This window comes from Pongo abelii, chromosome 22, assembly GCF_028885655.2.
Source record: "Pongo abelii isolate AG06213 chromosome 22, NHGRI_mPonAbe1-v2.0_pri, whole genome shotgun sequence".
Classification (NCBI taxonomy): Eukaryota; Metazoa; Chordata; class Mammalia; order Primates; family Hominidae; genus Pongo; species Pongo abelii.
Window position 1 is genome coordinate 56,252,780 of NC_072007.2, and position 19,338 is coordinate 56,272,117.

Consider the following 19,338-nt stretch of genomic DNA (forward strand, 5'->3'; position numbering starts at 1 on the left):
TGCCCCAGCACCTAAGGACTCTTATGATTGGGTGGCAGGGGTGGGTGGTGCTGCCCTGCCCTGCAGAGCCCTTCACACGGTCCAGATGTCACCCAGCCCGAGGTGAGGGAGCCCTGGGGTCACATTCTGCACCCTCCCTCCAGCATTGTCGCAGCCGCAGGCCGCCTGCCAGGGTAGAGTTCAGCATGGCTGGAGGATTTTGTGTGGCAGAAGTAGTGGAGATGGTAGGCAGGCTGGTCTCCGCGCTCCTCTGTGAGCACTATGTGTTGGTGCTCCCTGCCGACGGTGCTCCCTGCAGCATGGTTCCACGCGCACCGCAAGGGCAGCGTGGCTTCCTCATCTTAGACGTGACAGAACGGAGATAGTTCTGGGTGTTAGCCCACAAAAGTGGCAACGTTAGGGTCCAAACTCTGGTACATATGAAACCATGGTTCTTCTTTCTTCCTCTCCAGGCAGATTCATAAGAAGAAGACTGGGTCTGAGTTTATACACATATATATAAGGTATATATATATATATATACACACACACACACATAAAAACTTTATATATACACATATATAAAGTTATGTATATATGCTTTATTTATATATATAGTTTATATATATGCTTTATTTATATATATAGTTTGTATATATATAGTTTATAAATATATATATATGCTTTATTTAAGGTTGAACAAAATTTTGCATTCATCAGAAGTTTCCTTTTATGAATTCTTAGACTTTTTTACTGGGTACCCCAGAGATTTAAGGTATCAGCTTGAATATCTTCTAAACTCTTCTCCCTCAAAGGACCATACCTGGATTCCCAAGGAGTCCACCTACGGAGGGGTCACTGACAGTTCTGCTCTCTTATGCCTTTTGTTAATCTTAACCAGCCTTGGTTAGCAAGGGGCACCTGCCACCAGATGATCTCTTACCAAGCCATAGTTTCCTGTCTGAAGCAGTTGCCCTGACGCTGAGAGGCATGAGGAGAATGTTACAGAGAGACAGCATGCTGCCTTGTGATTGTCTGAGGTTTGAAACCTTCTGGTGAAGCTGAAGCCATTTCTTTAAGAGCCTGGATAATGCTATGAGCTGCTTAAGCACCCGTGTGCACATGTGTGTGTGTGCCTTTGCTGTGTGTGCCTTTGCTGTGTGTATGCATGTGAGCTGCTTAAGCACCTGTGTCCACACAAGTGTGAGTGCGTGCCTTTGCCGTGTGTATGCATGTGAACTGCTTAAGCACCTGTGTCCACACATGTGTGTGTGCCTTTGCCTGTGTATGCATGTGTGTGACCTGCTTAAGCACCCATGTGCACACGTTTGTGAGTGTGTGCCTTTGCCATGTATATGCATGTGTGTGAGCTGCTTAAGCACCCGTGTGCATATGTATGTGAGTGTGTGCCTTTGCCATGTGTATGCATGTGTGTAGTTTGCAGCTGAGTGCACTGCTTTTGTCTGGACTGTGCCCAGGAGGGAATGTGACACCGTTGGGGTCCTTGCCTTTGAAGCTGATTTGTTGTGGCAGCCAGTTCAGCATGTTCAGCAAGGTGTTAAAGCCACTGTTCTGCTGTCACTCCCGGGGTCTCACAGCCAGAGCAGGCCAGAGGTGAGGAAGGTGATCCCACACCTCCTTCGTCTCCTCCGTCTCCTTGCCTTCCTAAACAGCTGTGTTTCCCACTGAAAAGGGAGCTGCAGAGCATTTGCGCGTGGAGATTCCATCTCGTTTGTATCCAGCTCCATTAGGGCCTGCTCTCAGGCTCCCCTGGGCGTGTATGTGAGGTTGGAAGAGGCAGGTCACTGCAGGAATGTGTCGTTCTGTCACGTCACTCTCTCGATGTCTGGTCTCATGGGGTTCCTTACCAATTTAGGGACTTATTAGGGAGATATCTCGAACCATATTGCTAGATATACATCATGAGCCAGTTCCCCTTAGGTGTCTCTAAAATGATATAAATTAGCAAGGAAATCGCCTTTGGTTAGAGTTCATTATTTTCTGGTCTTGCGTTGTTAGCATAGGCTGCTGTCTGCTGTCTGTGCCGGTTCTGTTTCATGTAACTTACTGAGGTTTTCTTTGCACCCTAATACAAGCTAGTTTTTTTTTTTTTTAACGAATGTTTCAAGTATGTTTAAGAAGAAAGTATCATCTCTATTATTGGAGTACAAAGTTTGATGTAATGTCCCTAAGACCTACCCCTGTTATTAGCTCTCTTTCATGTTGAGTTATTTTTGACCCCTTACCTTGCCATGGCTGACAGTCATGTGTTAATGATTGCTATTCTTATGTTTCTGTTTCTTTCCCCAACACCTATAGTTTCTGCATTATAAAGCCAGCTTCTGTGTTTGGGGGTTCTAGTAGATTCTTAACTCCATATGGCTTCACTGTGCACTGGGTCCTCCAGCATCAAGAAGTGCCCTTCTTGGCCTTGCTTCCTGCTTTGAGGTGAGGCCAGACCTTGTCTGACAGGCAGATTGCAATCCCTGCTCTTCAGCCTGGTGCATTGGCCTCACCTGCTTCTGCTCATTCCTTGACATTTAGCCTTTTCAAATCACTTGGCAATTGTCATGTCTCTTGTGTAAAGCAGAGCTGGCTTTGTGAGCCAAGTGGAAACTTTTCACATGTCCAAAACCATTTACATTTACTCATGTGTTGCTAGGACCGGTATGTCCAGTCCCAACTGCCACATAACTTGCTCCTGTATTTAATGTGTGTGTTGTGTTTTATTTATTGTGCATCTTTTTATTTTTTAAATGTGCTTTGTGTCTTTGCTTTTTTTTTGTATTGTTTTTGGCATTTAGGAAGGTCTATGTTTTGTCCTGTTGGCTACTGTTATAATAACACCTCTCATTGCACCTTAGTCACTTGTTTCTTCCTCTGACCTCTTTATTTTGGCTTGTCTGGTGGGATTCTTTTCTCCCACCTATTTTTCATGCTTCAGTCTGTGAGCTTATTCTACATTCCTTTTTTTCTGATTCATCTACCTCTGATTTATTTGCTGTATTTTTACTTTTGCAGAACAGCATGCTTCCCGATAAGAAGCTGTTTCACACCCCACCTCCGTCCTTATCCTCACTTTCTGTTTTAGTCTGTGCTCAACAGATTTGTTATTTTTGTTTGTGTCAAATTTCCCAGTGGTCTCTTGGCTTGAGGGAGATTCTTTTGTAGTAGGTTTGGGCCTGGAAACACAGTGTTCATTGAGTTCTTAGCTATTTAAAACTATTTCTCTAGAGCTTTAATTTTGAAGGACAGTTTGGCTGACATAAAATTCTTTGGTCACACTTTATTTTTACTTGAGTTTATGAAAATAATTGCTCCACTGTTCACTTACCTTGTACGTTGCAGTCAGGAAGTCCGATCCCTGTCTGATTTTGTTCCCTTTGTGAATGAGCTGGTCTTTTTGCCTGGAGTCCCAAAGAATTTTCTCTTTCAGTTGTAATCATTACTGGGGAGTGCCTTCAGGGCCACCATTCTGGGTCAGTTTGTTCAAGTACACGATGAGCCTTTCAACTTGTTGATTATTTTTTTCCTAAGAACATTTCTAGGATTTTAAGTATTAGGTCTGTTTCATAGTTTTGCTTTTCTTCTTTGGGAACTCCAGTCTGTGTTTCTTGGGTCTTTGTTGGCCTGGGCTCTGTATCTGGCAGCTTCTCTGTGCGTCTCTCACCTCTTGGTCGGCCTCATGTTCTCTTTGATGTTCTCAGTCCTCCTACAGTGTTCCTTATGCAGTCATTACCAGTAGAGGGGGTCCAGGTGGCGTCTCGAACAAAGGATTGGACAAAACGCACAAACAAAGCAAGGAAAGCAAAAGCAGGGATTTATTGAGAACGAAAGTACATGCCATGGTGTAGGAGCAGCCTGACCATCAGGGCTCAGGAGCTTACAGAATTTTCTGGGGTTTCGATACTCTAGAGGTTTCCCACTGGTTATTTGGCGAATATTCTATGAAAATGAAAAGAATGAAGTGAAGTCAGAGTCATTTATTCAGAATGCACCCTACTGTAAATGGAGAGGATGCTACTTGGAGTGTGTGGTCTGTGTAAATGGAGAGGATGCATATGAAGTTACAAAGGGTAAATGCCGTGAACGGAGAGGGTGAAGTGCAGTTGCAAAGCCGTTCACATCCCTGTCATTGCTGAGGAGCTTTCATTTGATTTAGTTCTAGGAAGTCAGCCTGGATGGATCAGCCTTCTCTTCCCTGCCTCCTTCCGTTGTCCTGCCTCACACTCAGCTGAATCTCTCTCTTTTGGTACCTTGTAACTTAGTCTCATCTCTGGGCTAATTGTGTCATTCTCTTTCATTTCTTTCCTGGGTTAAATTAATTCTCATTTCACAGTGTCTTGTTTTAACTGCATTTGTGTTCCTGGTGTTTTTAGTGTTTCATTTCTGTTTCTCAGCTTTTACTCATTTTGCTTTGGACTGCAGCGCTGGGTGGGAGTTCTCAGTTCCATTAGCTGAAGAAGTTTTAGTGCCCACACCCCGTTTTCCTCTCTCAGAGCCATGATGGACTTCAGGAGTGTCTGCGACTTGGAGAACATCATTTACCTAAAGGGATTTTGCATGCCTTTTTTATATTTATTTTAAAAGCACTTGGATTTTCCTGCACTAGCAGTAACAGGTGTTTCTAGCTGGGAACGGATGTGCCGAGGGACACGGGTGGTTTACCAGGTTTCTTTGTCCAATAGCATCCTTTTTTGTTGGTCAGCAAAAACGTAGGTTCTTTTTAGAAAAAACTGAATGGTGCATTTGGAGATGGATTAAATCTGTGTCTTCTTGTGCCTTACTATGCTTTTATTTCTGTAGGAAACTGAATTTCTACTCTTTCCATCCTTCCTTCCCTTTTTCTCCCAAGGTTCCAAATATGCCTTTTTTTTCTTTTTTTTTTTTTTTTTTGAGGCGGAGTCTCACTCACTCTGTCACACTCAGGCTGCAGTGCAGTGGCGCAATCTCAGCTCACTGCAACTCCCGCCTCCCGGGTTCAAGCAATTCTCCTGCCTCAGCCTCCGGAGTAGCTGGGATTACAGGTGCCCGCCACCACCCTGGCTAATTTTTTGTATTTTGGTAGAGATGGGGGTTTCACCATGTTGCCCAGGCTGGCCTCAAACTCCTGACCTTAAGTGATCCTCCCATCTTGGCCTCCCAAAGTGCTGGGATTACAGGCATGAGCCACCACGTCCAACCTCAAATGTGCCTTTTTTTCCAAGTCTCTCCTCTAAGACCATGCTGAAATTGAAGAAATTAGATGAAATTTGTTCACTATCAGTGAAATTAGAAAACCAGCAATGTATTTAAATTAATATATAATTTAATAAATATTGTTTTAAAATCAGTGTAGATATAAGGAAATACATAAGTAAGTGCAATTTTATCAAAACATTTCATCTAGACGTCTCACTTGTGAAGTGGAAGCCTGCCTTTGGGTTGAGTCACCTCATTTGGGGTGTTGAGGGGAAGAGCCCCAGGGGGAGCGCTTGCTGGCACTCCATCTCCACACTCACACCGTGCCTTGTACTCGAATGCTGAAGAGGTGTTGACTGCTGTGTTGAAGGCAAGAGGCAGTTCCGTTGAAGCCCAGTGCTGGCGGACAGGCCCTGCACCAGTGCGCTCACACAGCCCTGTGTTTTTGTGTTTTAGGTCAATAGGCTCCACGACAAAAGTCAACCCTTCTGTAAATCACCTGCTGTGGTTATGATGCTCTGAGTTCAATACGTCTGAACCTTTGCTGTCTATGGATCTGCTCTAAACCTTATAGCCTGCTTATGGGGGAAGGTGAGTTACTGTCTTTTGTTTGCATGTTTGTTTGTTTACCAAGAATGTATATAACAAAGTCAGACTTACCCTTGACAAACGAAATCTGTTTGAAGTGACACAGTGCTGTATTTCACCCTGCTTCAGTCCACAGTGTGCCCTGAAGACTATTCTGTATATGACTTTGGGAAATTGGGGATCCCTGCTTTTGGTAGCAGTGAGCTGGTTGTGGTTGAACACCTTTGGGTCCAGTGCCAGGCCAGGTGGTTCTCGCACAGCCTTCCGGCGCTGCCCTGGAGCCAGCCCCGAGAAGCCAAGGAGGCACAGGTTTCAGGAATGAAGGACAAGAAGGCTGTGCTGGGGGCTGAAGATCGTCCTGAGGTGTTTGGAAAGAGTAGGTAATGAGAGCATCAGGAGTGGGGGTGCTGTTTTGGTGGTCTGGTGATACCCTGCAGACGTTAGTGCCTATGGCTTGAGCTGTTACCATGAACTTCTGTTGATACAATTGCAAGGAAAATTGGATGAATGAGCAGTTGTGTTTGGAGCTTTTAACACATCCCTCCAAGAAGTAGGTCAACAAAAAATAAGCAGGAGTATTAATATCTTAAGCAATATAATAAATAAGTTTGAGCTGTTAGGTATATTTTGAACTCTACATGTTACTTTCAAAGCATACAGAGAAACATGTACAGTACTAGGATGTGTACAGGTGAAGTCTGTTTGTAACATAGGGATGTATGTGTACAGGTGAAATCTGTCTGTAACACAGCATGTGGAGAGCATAAGGCAATTATACTGGAAATTAATAGTAAAGGAATAGCTTATATAAATAATATGCTATAAAAAACTCTTGTTAGAAATAAAATCATAAAAGAAATAAAAGAAATTTAGGGCTGAGTGATTATGAAGCAGTATACATCCAAATTAGCACGACACAGCTACAGCAGTGCTTAGAAGGACATCTGTAGCTATAAACACATGTGTTAAGAAAAATGAAAAATTAACTCAAGAGGCTGAAAAAAGAGCAAGGGAGAAAGCCCAAGGATCCATAAGGCAGAAATCAGTGAAATAGAGAGTACAGAAAAACAGAAAATTCACAGCCCTGAAAGCTGTTTTATGTTTTAGAGTCAATAGTTAGATCTCTGGTTAAAGAAAGTGGAAGGGCCGGGTGTGGTGGCTCACGCCTGTAATCCCAGCACTTTGGGAGGCTGAGGTGGGCGGATCACGAGGTCAGGAGTTCGAGACCAGCCTGGCTAACATGGTGAAACCCCGTCTCTACTAAAATACAAAAATTAGCCAGGTATGGTGGTGTGTGCCTGTAATCCCAGCTACTCGGGAGGCTGAGGCAGGAGAATTTAGCCAGGTGTGGTGGTGTGTGCCTGTAATCCCAGCTACTCGGGAGGCTGAGGCAGGAGAATTGCTTGAACCCGGGAGGAGGAGGTGGTAGTGAGCCAAGATTGTGCCCTTGCACTCCAGCCTGGGCCATGGAGTGAGACTCTGCCTAAAAAAAAAAGAAAGAAAGTGAAGAGATGATACTGGTGACAGTGGATGGAATAGCATATAGGAAGGAGTGAATAAGTGAATAAATAAAAATAAATATAGAAGGATGGATAGATATATAGATAGATAAAGAAATAACCATAGATACAGCCAAGAAGAAAAGTTGAGTACTGTGGGAAACCATATGCTAACATTTGAAAACGTAGGTGAAATTGATAACTTCCTGGGAAAATAGGAAGTGCAAAAATAGACTTGAGAAGAAATAGAGAACTTGGATAAGCCAATAATACTAAAGAAATTTAAGTGACAATCAAAGACTTCCATTCAAAAAAAGTTCTCAGACATATTTTTATGGGTGAATTATACCTAACTTTAAGGAACACTTGATTTCTAACTTACACAGATTGTTTCAGAAAATAGATAATAAAGCTCCCCAGCCCTGAGGCTAGGAAGAAGAGAGGCTGGTCCACAGGTACGAAGTTACAGTTAGACAGGAGGAGTAAATTCTGGTGTTCTGTTAATAGGGTGACTATAGCTAATAATAATGTGTCTGTCCAGATAGCTGGAAGACAGGATTTTGAATGTTATCACAAAATCATAAATGTTTACAGTGATGGATATGTTAATTTCCCTGGTTTGATCGTTAGATAATGTATACATGTATTGAAACATCATACTGTATCCTGTAAATATGTACAACTATTATGCGTCAATTATAAATAAAGCTTAAAAAAAGCTGATGGCTTCAAAGGTCGGGGCAAGGAATGTGGCCTGGAAAAGACAAGGGAAAATTTCCCCAAAGTCTTCAGAAGGAACACAGCCCTGCAGCCACCCTGACTTTTGTTCAGAAGGAACCCAGCCCTGCAGCCATACTGATTTTTGTTCAGAAGGAACACAGCCCTGCAGACACCCTGACTTTTGTTCAGAAGGAACACAGCCCTGCAGCCATGCTGATTTTTGTTCAGAAGGAACACAGCCCTGCAGCCACGCTGATTTTTGTTCAGAAGGAACACAGCCCTGCAGCCACGCTGATTTTTGTTCAGAAGGAACACAGCCCTGTAGCCACGCTGATTTTTGTTCAGAAGGAACACAGCCCTGCAGCCACGCTGATTTTTGTTCAGAAGGAACACAGCCCTGCAGGCACGCTGATTTTTGTTCAGAAGGAGCACAGCCCTGCAGCCACGCTGATTTTTGTTCAGAAGGAGCACAGCCCTGCAGCCACCCTGACTTTTGTTCAGAAGGAACACAGCCCTGCAGCCACCCTGACTTTTGTTCAGAAGGAACACAGCCCTGCAGACACCCTGACTTTTGTTCAGAAGGAACACAGCCCTGCAGACACCCTGACTTTTGTTCAGAAGGAACACAGCCCTGCAGCCATCCTGACTTTTGTTCAGAAGGAACACAGCCCTCCAGACACCCTGACTTTTGTTCAGAAGGAACACAGCCCTGCAGACACCCTGATTTTTGTTCAGAAGGAACACAGCACTGCAGACACCCTGACTTTTGTCCAGAAGGAACACAGCCCTGCAGACACCCTGACTTTTGTTCAGAAGGAACACAGCCCTGCAGACACCCTGACTTTTGTCCAGAAGGAACACAGCCCTCCAGACACCCTGAGTTTTGTTCAGAAGGAACACAGCCCTGCAAACACCCTGACTTGTCTAGTGAGATCTGATTCAGACCTCTGACTTCTGGAAATAGAAGATAATAAATTGTGATGTAATTTGTAACATCAGCAATAGGAAACTAATACAGTAACTTTTATAGAAAAATGGGTGAAGGATCTGAAAGACAGTTTACAGAAGAAGAAGTACAAAAGGCTGGTGAAGAGATGTGCAAACTCACTTCTTGTCTGAGAGATGCAGAGCGAGATGGCATGTACCCTTCCCACAGCTGAGACCAGCAGGAGCGGGCAGTGGACTCGCACCAGGCATTGGGAGCAGATGAGGAAAGTGCACGTGCCGCTGGCCAGAGGGGGTGGGCTGGCATATCTTCTCCGGAGCCTGCTGTGACCTGGCGTGCTGTCCTGCATCTCTGTGGTGATAAAATCTCCACGGGGTCATGGAGACAGATGCACACAGCATCTCCTTGTTGTGCTCCGTGGATGTCGGGGTGGAAGGTGACCTCAGTGCCCCTGCCTAGAAGAGTGAAAACCTAACTGTGGCAGAAGCCAGATGCCGTGGGTTGGATGTGCCAATGGCCCTTAAAGGCAGGGCTGGTGTTACTGGTGGAGGGTGTCCAGGTTCTTGGTATTTTGAAAAAATAATTGGACAAAACACACAAACAAAGCAAGGAAAGAATGAAGCAGTGAGAGCAGCGATTAACTGAAAATGAGAGCACAGTCCACAAGGTGGGAGCAGCCCGAGCAAGCAGCTCACGGGCCCCAGTGACAGAATTTTCTGGGGTTTCAATACCCTCTGCAGGTTTCCATTGGTTACTTGGTATACACCCCATGTGAATGGAGAGGGTGTTACTGTCATGGCTGAAGTGTTTGCATTTGACTTCGTTCTAGGAAGACCTTAGGTTTCTTCCCTGCAGGCCCTGTTCTCCTGCCTCACTGGGTTAAAAAGCTAAGAAACATGAGTGGTGTTAAACCATTCTGCCTGTGTGAGTACAGACACATGCACAGGACATTAAATACACATGTACTTTGCAAGAGCATATGTGAGTAAGAGTCAGGCACTCGGTATTTTAGAATGGGCTCCTGCATGGTGGCAGTGGCAGGTCGTGGTGATAAGGGCCGGTGAGAATAAAAAGGAGCCGATGATACGGTGCAGGAGCCGCTCCCAGGAAGCGGTGGTGCCGGCGTGTCATAAACTGGTATCCGCATCTCAGCCTCTGTGCACGAGGCCAGGAAGAGAAAAGATTTCCAAAAAGGTAAGAGTGGGGAGAAAAAAAAAAAAAACAAGCAAAGAAACACAAAGAGCAGCATCCTTTTGAAGTTAGGCCTGGGAGAGAGATGGAAGGAGTGGGATGAGGCCTCCATGTTTCACAGCTCAGTAACCTGGACCCTGAGAGGCTGTGCAGTTTGTTCCATGCAAGGGCCAGCCTGGACTTGCAGGCTCAAATACGACTCCTCATGCCCTGCATGTGTGTCAGCTACCACAAATGCTTTTTTAAAATTTATTTTTGTTTTTATTTTTAGTTGTGGTAAAATGTACATAACATAGAATTTTCCATCTTAACTATTTTTTAGCATACAGTTCAGGAATATGCTGGGCAGCCATCACCACCATTATCTCCGGAACTTTCTCAACTTTTTGAACTGAATCTCTGTCCCCATTAAACCCTCCCTCCCCCGGCCTCTGGCACCCAGCATCGTACTTACTGTCTGTCTCTAGGAATCTGACTGCTCTAGGGACCGCTATACGTGGAATTATATGGCATTTGTCTGTTTGTAACTGGCTTATTTCTTTTAGCCTAATGTCTTCAGGGTTCATCTACACTGTGGCATGTGTGAGAATGTCCTTCCTTTTGAAAGCTGACCGACATCCCATTGTATGTAAAGACTGCAGCCATCAATGGACAGGAAGGCTTCACCCGCTTGGCTGTTAGGAGCGGTGCCCTTGTGTGTGCCTATCTCAAATATTTTATTCTTTGTGATGCTATTGTAAATAGAATTGTTTTCTTAATTTCCCTTTTGGATTGTTCACTGTGAGTAGAAGATGCTCTTTGATGAGACTGAAATGAAGCTGGGTGTGGGCTCTGGGTGGGTGGAGCAAGCACTCTGAGCCTCTGCCCCGCGGAATGAAGTGGTCTGAGAAGTCAGTAGCAGGAATGCTGGAGGAAACGGAAACTTACAATCTCTCCTGCCTGAGTTCGCGGCAGGCTGGAACCCAGAAGCTGGCAGAAAGCTGACAGACAGCTCCAGGAGGAGCCTCTGGGAACAGCTCGAAGAGCAGGAAAGGTGGTGCCAGGAATGGCCAAGGGGGTCCGCAGGGGCCCCCAGGCTCTACCATGGAGCGCGAGAGCCTTCCTCTCCAAGTCTGGCAGCGATGCCCAAGTGGCGCGATCCCCCAGTGCCTTCTCTCTCTCTGCGCTTTCCCACAGCTGATCCCGGAGGAGTGCACCTGGGAAGCCATTGCAGAGAGCTGGAGCTTCCCGACTGCAGGAGGGAAAAGAGGAATCCTGGGATCTGGGAGGCACAGGGAGGCCAGCGCAGACGCAGGCTCGGGAAGCCCACGGAGAGGGCTGGGCAGTCTCCCACACTCACCCCCAGCTTCACATACACACATCCGCCCTCAAACAGCCCATCACAGACCTTGAGAACCGCACCATGGGGTGGACTGCTGCCCAGTTCCCAGACCCCACCAGCACAGAGGGGGGCATGCGTGGGAAGGCCTGGATAGCCCTGCAAAGACCGAAACAACCAACACGGGAACCCACACAGAGCCCCTTAGAGTTGAAGCCTGAACCCAGCCAGGCTGGTTGCCTCCTACATCTGAGATATAAATACTCTCTCTGGGATTTAAACGAGACCCAGGGCTGCCTCCGCACCCCGCCACCCTAGGTCCGTGCTGCAGGCCATGCACTGTGTAGGGTCAGGCCCACGTGTCTGTCTGCCTTCTGCCGGGGATCCAAGTGCCCGATGGCCTGAGGGCCGGACCCCACACAGGCACAGAACATGCTGCAGAAATGACAGGCGAGTGGAACCCAGGGAGACAGAAAACCTCCTGCCAGGGAAGATGCTCGGCTTGGAGAGAGGACTAAACTCTGACCTTTTTCCTCTCTTGCCCAAATTCCTATCTAAGGAGCCTGGGGAGTCACACCGTACAAACTGGAACGTCTCATGAGACGGGTTTTATTTAACCCAATATAACATGGCTTTTCAGTCTGACTGTGGCTTCACATCACATGACAGATAAAGTAGGAAATAGAAATACTTTACCCCAAAATATGTTTATTTGCCATATTTCGAAATGGGCCTCTAAAGCCATCTTTTGTGGGGGAAAGTTTGCATCTGTAAAGAACCTGTATTAACAACTGGATCTTTCCCCTTCCAGACCCTCCCAATCCTGAGGAGACTGGCTGAGAGTCTAGTGCCTTGTAAAGGTCTGAATAGGAAACATTTGCCATGTATTGCCTCTAAGGGTGGACACCTATGAGATTTCATCTACATAATAAGGACCTTGGTCTCCACAGCCCCTTCTCTTAACCCAGATACTCCTTTCTATTGATTCCAGGCCTTCAGATAGTAACTTAACTCATTCAGCCAAGTACCCATCAGAACATCTTTTAATTCATCTGATAGAGCTTGGATATTTGCCCCACCCACATCTCACATGGAAATGTGATCCCCAGTGTTGGAGGTTGGTCTGGTGGGAGGTGTTTGGGTCATGGGGGCGGCTTCCCCATGAACAGCCTGGGCCATCCCCTGGTGATGACCGAGCTCTTGCCCTTGAGTTCACAGGAGACCTGGTTGTGTAAAAGCGTGTGGCACCCCCTCCCCTCCTATTCTGCCCAGGTGACATGCTGCTCCTCTGCCTCCCGCCATGATCGCAGGTTTCCTGATGTCAAAGAAAAAAGTCCAACTCTGTAAAATATTTGAAGAGATTGATTCTGAGCCAAATCTGCATGACCATGGCCTGTGACACAGCCCTCAGGAGGTCCTGAGAACATGTACCCAAGGCGGTCGGGTACAGCCTGGTTTTATTCACTTTAGGGAGGCATGAGACATCAATCAAATACATTTGACGAATACATTGGTTTGGTCCAGAAAGGTGGGACAACTCCAAGTGAGGGCTTCCAGGCTATCGGTAAATTTAAACATTTTCTGGTTGACGGTTGAGTTTGTCTAAAGACCTGGGATCATAGAAAGGAAATGCTCAGGTTAAGATAAAGCATTGTGGAGACCAAGGTTCTTCTGAAGTCTCATAGTGGCTGTCCTTAGAGACAGTCGATGACAAGTGCTTCCTATTCAGACCTTTAAAAGCTGCTAGACTCTCAATTAATCTCTTCAGGATTGGGGGGGAGGGGCCTGGAAGAAAAAGATCAAGCTATGTTAATAGAGATTCTTTACAGATGCAAATTTTCCCCCACAAAGGATGGCTTTGTAGGACCATCTCAAGATATGGCAAAGAAACATGTTTTGAGGTAAATTATTTTGTATTCCTTGTCTCATAATGTTATGCCAGGTTGGAAAGTAAGTATAATATAGAGTTAAATAAAACCCATCTGATGAGAATTTATGGTTTGTAGAGCATGACTCCCCAGACCCCTTAGATAGGAATATAGGCAAGAAAAAAAAATCAGAATTGAGTCCTCACGGAGGCACCTCTCCAGAAGCTGAGCAGATGCCAGTGCTGAGCCTCCTGTACGGCCTGCAGAACCCTGAGCCAGCTGAACCTCCTTTCTTTATAAATTACCCAGCCTCAGGCATTCCTTTATGACAATGCAAGTACAGCCTAATACACCACCTATAACCCCCGCCTTTGAGCTGTCCTGCCTTTCTGGACCTCAAACCAGTACACACCTCACTATATCTCCCTAAACCATGTAAAACCAGGCTGCACCCCAGCCACCCTGGGCACAAGTTCTTAGGTTCTCCTGAGGCTGTGCCTCGGCCATAGTCACTCACATTTGGCTCAGAGTAAATCTCTTTAAATATTATTTTGCAGAGTTTAGCTCTTCTTGTTGACAGGAGCCAGCATCTACCAGTGACCAGAAAGCCTCAAGCCCTGGTGCTAGCTTCTCTGCCACTCTTGGACCCATGAGCCCTGGATGGGGTGGGGAAACAGGGCTGCCCCCCAGGGCCTTACTCTCCAGTGTTGACAGAGGTGTCATGTGGGAGAGGCTCGCAGAGGGCAGGGGTGTTGGCTCCCCCCACAGCCAAGCCAGGCCTCCCCCATTCCCACACCCTTCCCACTGACCTCGCTCCTCAGACCCACCCTGCACTCCTGCCTTGCGGACCATGCCCCAGGGAGCCTCATGGACCTCCCTCACCTCCCTCCAGTCTCTGACCTGTCAACCAAAATGGGATTGTGGCAGATCTTAATCCGCTCAGAGCTTTATTTTGCCAAGGTTGAGGACTCGCCAGGGAAAGAGAGACAGAAGTTACTGTAGGACCTGTTGCCTGGGCTTTTTCTGAAGAGACTTTTAGGACTTCCGTATTTGAAGGGGAAAGAGCTGGCGGGAGGCAGTAGAGGACCTGTCATGTACGCACAGTCTCTCCAAGAATCTGCGTTTCCCATAAGGTGAAGTAAACCTGGAGCAGAGGAAGACATGTGTGTGTCTTGGGCTGGGCGGAGGAGGGACGGCTTCTGGTCTTGTCTTAGTCCTGTACCTGTGAAGATAAGCTGTTTATTGACACTGTCAGGGTGAGAGTCAGCAGGACACTGCCTTAGGGTACAGACTGGGGCCCAGAGGGCATTTCCTTGTGGGCAGCTGGTGAGGGAGGCCCCTGGGGAGACTGGCAGCCTTCTATCTGCAGCTGTCTGCTTAGGACCAAAAGGAAGGCCACCTTTGCATGACTCTGTTCCCAAACTGAACTCCTCGTCATAGTGGGTTTGGGGTCCTGAGATTGTATTTTTCTTCCACAGTTCCCAGGTCCCCCCTTCAGTGAGGTCTTCCTGATGGATGCTGATATGGTCTGGCTGTGTCCCCACCCAAATCTCATCTTGAATTGTAGCTCCCACAATTCCTACAGGTCATGGGAGGGACTCAGTGGGAGGTAAGTGAATCATGCGGGCAGGTCTTTCCCGTGCTGTTCTCGTGATAGTGAGTAAGTCTCATGAGATCTGATGGTTTTCTAAAGCATAGTTCCTCTGCACGTGCCCTCTCTTGCCGGCCACCATGTAAGACATCCCTTTGCTCTTCCTGCGTCTTCCACCATGATTGTGAGGCCTCCCCAGCCATGAGGAACTGTGAGTCCATGAAACCTCTTTCCTTTATAAATTACACAGTCTCGGTTATGTCTGTATTACCAGCGTGAGAACAGATAAATACAGACGCCATATAAAACCCCAATCCAGCCTTTCCAGCCTTGTCCACTCCTTTGTTGGTGTCGCCGTCCTTGGGATGTGAGCTCTGTGAACGCCCGGTGCTGTGCTGCGGTATCAGCAGGTCCCCGACCAGGAGCAGCCAGGCCAGGAGGGGCCGTGCAGCGAGGTGGCCAGTGGGTCAGCCGGGCCGGGAGGGGCCGTGCAGCAGAGGTGGCCAGCGGGTCAGCCGGGCCAGGAGGGGCCGTGCAGCAGAGGTGGCCAGCAAGTCAGGGTGCAAGGCCAGAGAGGGTTCTCTGAGAGAGAACTGCATCATATGGGGGTTCCTCTGCATGGCTATGCATCAGAAGTGGGGATGAATCCATTTCACACTCTCCCCATTTACTGCTTCAGAGCCCCTGGGGAGGAAAACTCCCAGGTTGCCCAGGAAACTCTACAGTGACCCTTGGGACCCTGGACAGCTGGCCTTCCACTGGCTGCCAGCCTCACCCTGGCTGCCTGCCTCTGCTCAGGGAAGGCCAGTCCTAACACACGACATCTCCCCTCTTGGAGAAACCACTAGGGGTGGCCGTCAGTGTGATGGGTGGGCGCTTGGCCCCGGGGCGGGCTCCATACTCGACTGGGCACCTCCCTCTCCAGGGCCTATTCCAGCACCGAGTGGGCCTTTGGGGATCGTGCACCATGAGCCGCACAGCTGGATCCCAGGTGAGGGCACTTCACCTCCCAGGCCTGGTCTCCACACCCGGGTCACAGAGAGACACGTCAGCTGAGGAAGCAGGGCAGGCGGCCTCTTCCTTCAACACCTTTAACTTCCTTTAAATGGAGAAGGGAGGCTGCTCCTGGGGAACACAGAGGGCCGCTCCACTGTCAAACCACAGCAGCTGTGCACCAGAAGGGGCCTCAGGGACCAGCCAGCCGGTGCCCCCACCCTCTGACAGATGCACCCAGGAGTCAAGCATGGGGGTGTCCTTGGCACCTGGATTGGAAGGTTCTTGCCATGGTGGATGGGGTCTGACCTCCTGGACTTCGGTGGGTAACTGAAGGCTCCAGCACGCAGCTTCAGAAAGACCAGAGCCAGGCCCAGGTGCCCCCTCCAGCCGACACCTGGGCTGTGGCCTCTGGGCTGCTTCTCCTTCCTGTGGCTTCCAAGTCCCGGGTACATCGGTGCCCTTCTGTGTCCTGGCGGTTTTAGAGAAAAGGAATGAAGCAGCTGTGTTCGCATACATGTACTAAATGTGAAATTTTCACAGCAACGCCATTACGCCATTAGGTCTCTAATTTTATTACGTCGAAAGTTGCGTGTTGGCAGGAGTGATGTGACTAACAGCAGTTAGGACTGCAGCTGACTTGGTTGACATTTCACACCATGTTGCTGTCTGTGTCGAACACGCAGCTGGGGCTGCAACTTACATGGCCTTTTATGCTCTTTCTACCGAAATGGTTCAAAAACAGAAGAGTTCCATGGAGAAATGGCAGATTCTGGGTGGGGAAGCACAGATGAGCCTGAGCACATGACAGCCCCAAGGCAGAAAACCCATCGCCCTGGAGGGACACTGAAGCCCACCTGGAAGAGCCTCTCATGGCCAACAGCAAAGATCATGCGAGGCTGTGTGATGGCGCAGAGTAAAACAGGCGCAATGCAGACTGCGGGGGAGATGGACAGCCCTTCCTTACGCAGGCGGTTACACACACGTGATGCAGCTGTGCCCCTCCAGCCGGCAGCCACCCCTCCCCTGAGCGTGGCCCTGGGAGCAGGATTGGTAGAGGAAACAGTGTGGCGAGGAGCAGCCCTTGGCAGTGACCCCCGTGGAAGTGCAGCGCTCGCCCTAGGTGCAGATGACTGTGTTCGGCCTCCACTCTGAGGCTGCTGGCAGTGACCCCTCCAAGCAGGGCCGCTCTGTACCTCCCCTCGCCCTCAATGGGCTCTTGGCGGCACTGAGCCAGCGGCTCCTCCTGCCCATCCTGGGCCCTGTGGAGGCCCCTGCCCCAGTTCCCCTCCTGCCTCTGGGCTGCTCCTTCCCGGTCACACCCTCAGCTCCTCCCTTCACGAGTGCCGTGGCTTGGTGTGCAGCCACCTCCATGCCTTCTCACCTCTGCCAGCACCCTCTCTCAGCTGCTGCCTGGTCAGCTCCCTTCTCCCCACCGCACACGGCAGGTGGGAAGGCCGCTTACCCACAGCACCCACCTGGGCCTCACATCTGCTTGCAGCCACCCACCTTCCACCCCACTGGCAACCAGGCCCTGCCTGCCTGTTCTGCTTTGCCTTCCAACAGGCTGTTTGTGACCACCACAGGCCCACCCACGCCAGACTCAACGCTCAGTGTCCAGTCCTCCCCCAGCCACCTGGGGCAACAGCCTGGGCCCTTGCCAGCCTGGGTGCCAGCCCCATCACCCAAGGTTTAGGGCCAGAGCATGCCTTGAGCGATTCTGCCATTGTTCTCCCCATCCGTAACAGGAACCCCACACCGAGAGCTGCTCAAGATTAAATTAGTCAGCAGTGCCAGATGCAGAGCGAGAGGTGTCTTAACATGGCCACTGTATCCTCCTCCTTTTCTTCCCCGACCACTCCGTGTCCATCAGCTCAGTGCTTAAGACGGCACTGAGGGCAGAGCCTGCCCAGCGGAGAGGAATGGACTGGATGGCGCCAGCTGGGCCTGCTTCTCGCCCTCCACTTCAGCTTGTGCCTCCTTTGGCCCCAGAATTATAAGTACAGACTACAAGGAAATAAGAGAGAGACAGAACGGGATCCACCCAAAGGTCATGGTTTTAGTCCATTTCTGCGCTAGAACAAGATACCCAACACTGGGCAATTTATAAACAGAATCAATGTATGGCTCACTGTTACAGAGGCTGGCAATCCAGGATCAAGACTCTAGCAGGTTCCGCGCCTGGGAAGGGGCAGCCTGTCTGAGACAGCACCTTGAATGCTGCTTGCCCTGGAGGCCGCAAACGCTGTGTCCCCGTGCTGGATGGGATGTAAGGGTAAAAAGGACCTGCTAGTTTTCTTGAGCCTTTTTATGAGGCACTGGTCCATTTCTGAGAGCGGAGTCTCATGGCCTAATCACCTCCTGATACCATCGCAATGGGTCTTAAGTTTCAACATAGGAATTGGGGCCGGGGGGACACATACATTTAAATCATAGCAACAATCATTACATTATTAGTTTCTGTAACAATTCAAAATACCTGGAATTGTCAGTCATTGCAGATTTTTATACATCAGAATAAATGCATAAAAATGCATAAAATGCAATACTGTGGGGAATCTGCTGCCTTTTATGCAGACTTCAATATATTAACATAGAAAAATATTTCATATATAATAGCAAGAAAAACAAACACAGTTGGTTACTATTTTTGCTGAAAAGATAAAAACACAGGCCTACTAGACCAAAGTCTGAATAGGCAGATCTCAAAATAACACATATCAACCGTGGTCCTTCTGGGTAATGATCTGTGACAGGTTTTTCTTTTGCATGTGCACATATTCTATTTTTTTCTGTATGAACCTCCGATACTTGTTATTTTAGCTTCTTTCTTAAATAAGCAATCAGCTGACTTTGCTTGGTCAGTAAGACATGCAGGACTCCATACTCTGTCTCTGTGCCTTGTCTGGCATCAGAAAGCTGCAAGCACATTGCCTGGGCCCCAGCAGGAGCCAGCTCAGCCTGTCCCCGACGAAACCTGGCCCTCTTCACAGCCCAGTGGCTTCTCTTTGCATTCACGTTTCACCTCTGCCCATTGTGTGTGCCCTTCCTATTACCGCCCTGAGTCTTGTGTAACATGGTGGGATCAAGGTAAGAAGACCATAACAGAACAGAGGATGACTTTCTCCTACTGCGTGGTAGAAGTGCCCAGTCTGATGGGTGGAGCAGTGCGTCCTGCACCTCCTCTCTTGGCCCTGAGTGCCTGGGCTGTGGGGTCCTGGGCTAGGCCTTTCCACCCCACCTGCCCAGGGCACAGCTGGCATCAGGACCACATCTGAGGCTGCAGCTTGTCCACTCAGCTTTGCATGGGTCTTGCTTGTGGGGCAGACCTAGAACATCTCAGTCACAACAAAGAAGAAAACAAGGAAAGGAGGGAATTTCCAGTTTATGCTGTTTCAGGTACCTCCCCCTGGTGAGGAATGGCCTCATCCTGCAGTTCATGAGGACCTGCAAGAGCGTCGCCA

General features: G+C 48.4%; 1 protein-coding gene across 48 annotated transcripts in view; it reads left to right on the top strand.

Moving 5' to 3' along the window:
• PCBP3 (poly(rC) binding protein 3) overlaps positions 1-19,338 on the top strand; it is a 301,168-nt gene that overhangs the window by 202,743 nt on the left and 79,087 nt on the right. For all 48 annotated transcript variants that reach the window (XM_054542654.2, XM_054542660.2, XM_054542675.2 and 45 more), the window contains one exon: positions 5,617-5,751. In XM_054542654.2, coding sequence (XP_054398629.1) covers positions 5,742-5,751 — 10 coding nt within the window. In that variant the 5' untranslated portion in view covers positions 5,617-5,741. The remainder of the gene's footprint in view (positions 1-5,616; positions 5,752-19,338) is intronic.